Raw genomic sequence first — 2,449 nt, forward strand, 5'->3', positions numbered from 1 at the left:
TGTGCCTATCCTATTTCTTAAGATTTGCTTATGGCCTAGTGGGAATCCAGTGGATTGCAAATTAAAATATCATTTTAGGGACTCCCCTCCCTGCGCAGCCCGCCCGCCGGCCTCGCAGCCGCCTCCTTCGCTCTCTCTGCGCGGCGCCGGGAGGGCAGGCGCCAGTCTATGCCGTGGCTGCTCTGTCGGGCCTGGCTGTCCAGCGGTGGCGCTCGGCCGCCACCCGCCCCTATGGGGTCTTCTGCAAGGAGCTGACCCGCACGCTGCTCATCTTCTCCGACCTGGCCTGGCGCTTGTGCATCAACTTCCCCTACCTCTACATCGTGGCTTCCGTGATGCTCAACATCCACCTGCAGATTCATATTGAGATCCATTGAAGGCCTTCCTTGGACCGACAGGCGCTTCCCGAGAGAGCACACAGCATGAGGGTCGGCGGGGTAGTCTCAGCACCCGCCTCGCAGAAGAGAAGGGGGCGGGCAACGACTGTTGTGCAGAGACCGGTTGTGTGAGAGAAGGCGGAAGGAGAGCCCTTGCCCACCAGCTGTCACCTCCAGGGTGAATAAGCCTGCGGGGGATGCACGTGGAAATTCACAAAACGAGGAGTTATCCCTGGAAATGGAAAAGGATCTGAGTGAGGTCAGCCTCTTGCTTCACAATGGCAACAAGGTGTTTCCATATTTGCCAGAATCAATATGGAGAACTTCAGTTTCAGCGGCTGTCCAGCGCGGGACTGTGGGTCTGCTCTTTGTTCCCGCAGGAGAGCGTTTTGCTGGGGTGTCCTGTGGCGTCGGGGAAGGACTGGCGGGGAGGAGGGCCCAGGGCCACTGACAGCCAGGGAGGACAGAGCCAGAGTGGAGAGCCTTGGGGGTCAGGACTACCATGTCGTCAGAAATGGGGATTTCTGAGGATGAACCACCAAGTGCTCCTCCGGAGAAGCTGGACTCTTGAGTTGGAACCCTCTTGCCTGTGTTCCATCCTGTCTACACTGCTGCACGCACATCCCCAAATATTCTTGAATGATGAGACAAAATGTGTTCTCCCTGGCCATTCAGAGCCCATGTTTTCAGAGCAAGGAGTAGAATATAAGAAAATGCTTTCACGTGTAAAAAGTAGGTCAGATGACCTGCAGATAACACTGGCATTACTGGCTCTACACACTTCTGAATTAGCAGATCTGTTATGCCGCAGTTAAGGTACAGGCAGAACAATAAAAATAGTGAGATTAATTTTAAAAATTGTCCTAAAATGATTTCTTTTGCATTAAGTCTTGATTCACATGGTGCAGCCGTGAAGCTCCTGCTTTGGTTTGTATGACCAGACAGACTAAACGTTGGTGGAATTGAAAGCTAGTCGATACGGGAGGAAATTTTTGAGTTTTAAATTGTGCAGGAAAGACATTCAGGGTTGGGAAGCCATGTCAAGGAGAATATTGATACATCCCACATAAACAGCAGATTCGAATTGAAAGATTTAACAGGAAGGTTTTAATTTACCTTCAACACCCATCCTAAAGGGCTACTGTCCCACATACTGTCTCTCCAGACTGTCTCTGACTAGCTAATGGAAGTAAATATTTGTAAAATCAAGCCCGCTGTGCTTTCTCTGAATCAGGGTGAGTTGTTGGTAAGCTGTTACCACTTCTGCATTTTGTAGAATAATTTGAGCAAAATCTGATTTCTTTTCTCACATCCCTTTCCTTCCACTTGACATGCAGTTTAAATGGAGGCCCTATGGTGAAAGTTGCAATATTAACCTTACCTTTAGATAACCCTTTCTCAAACTAGGAGCCCTAGCAGTTTTACTCAGAATAAAAACTGAGCTTGAGCCTATCTGTTCCAGGGGCTCGGTTCTAGAGAAAAATCAAGTATTTCCCTTAGAGCAGGTTTCCAGTTTCTAGGAGTCGAGGTATCTCTTACACTAAGGTTTTTTTTTTTTTTTTTTCTGAGATAAATCCTTTTGTTGTGTGTCAATAACTTTGATAAAAGACACATGAAGTTGTACATTTTTAAGGAGTCCCAAAGTAAGGCTTAACCGTTTTCAGAATTATCGATTGCATCTCTCAGTTTCTCTTGTGTGCTAAGTTGCTATACCGTATGCTATTTTAGTGTTTTGGGGAAATTAAAAATAAAACCTGTTCTTTAGCGTAAAAAAAAATATATATATATCATTTTAGGTCTACAGTTTACTTTTTGTTAACTCAGGGTAATTCAGCCTTTGTGTATCAGATTCCAAGTTTACATCTTAACTTGATGATAATTAATCTAACTTTAAAAACTACTGGTTTTATACACACACACACACACACACCCCAACACACATATACACACACGGTATGCATTTAAAATGATTCAAAAAGTTAAAACAACAATAGCGTAAAAAATCTAGAAAGGGATTTACATGGGAATGACAACTAAGTTTATATTTGCTTCTCACTAATATATTTCTTAAA

The 2,449-nt window shown here is 45.2% G+C and overlaps 1 protein-coding gene across 1 annotated transcript; it reads left to right on the top strand.

Annotated features, from left to right (window-relative positions):
- The first annotated feature begins 422 nt into the window (after nt 1–422).
- LOC130844327 (protein FAM220A-like) lies at nt 423–1,192 on the top strand. Its single transcript, XM_057720626.1, is given in 4 exon segments — nt 423–505; nt 555–736; nt 890–945; nt 947–1,192. Coding segments are annotated over 4 exon segments (567 nt in total).
- Nucleotides 1,193–2,449: the final 1,257 nt, after the last annotated feature.

Source organism: Hippopotamus amphibius, chromosome 2 (assembly GCF_030028045.1).
Source record: "Hippopotamus amphibius kiboko isolate mHipAmp2 chromosome 2, mHipAmp2.hap2, whole genome shotgun sequence".
Classification (NCBI taxonomy): domain Eukaryota; kingdom Metazoa; phylum Chordata; class Mammalia; order Artiodactyla; family Hippopotamidae; genus Hippopotamus; species Hippopotamus amphibius.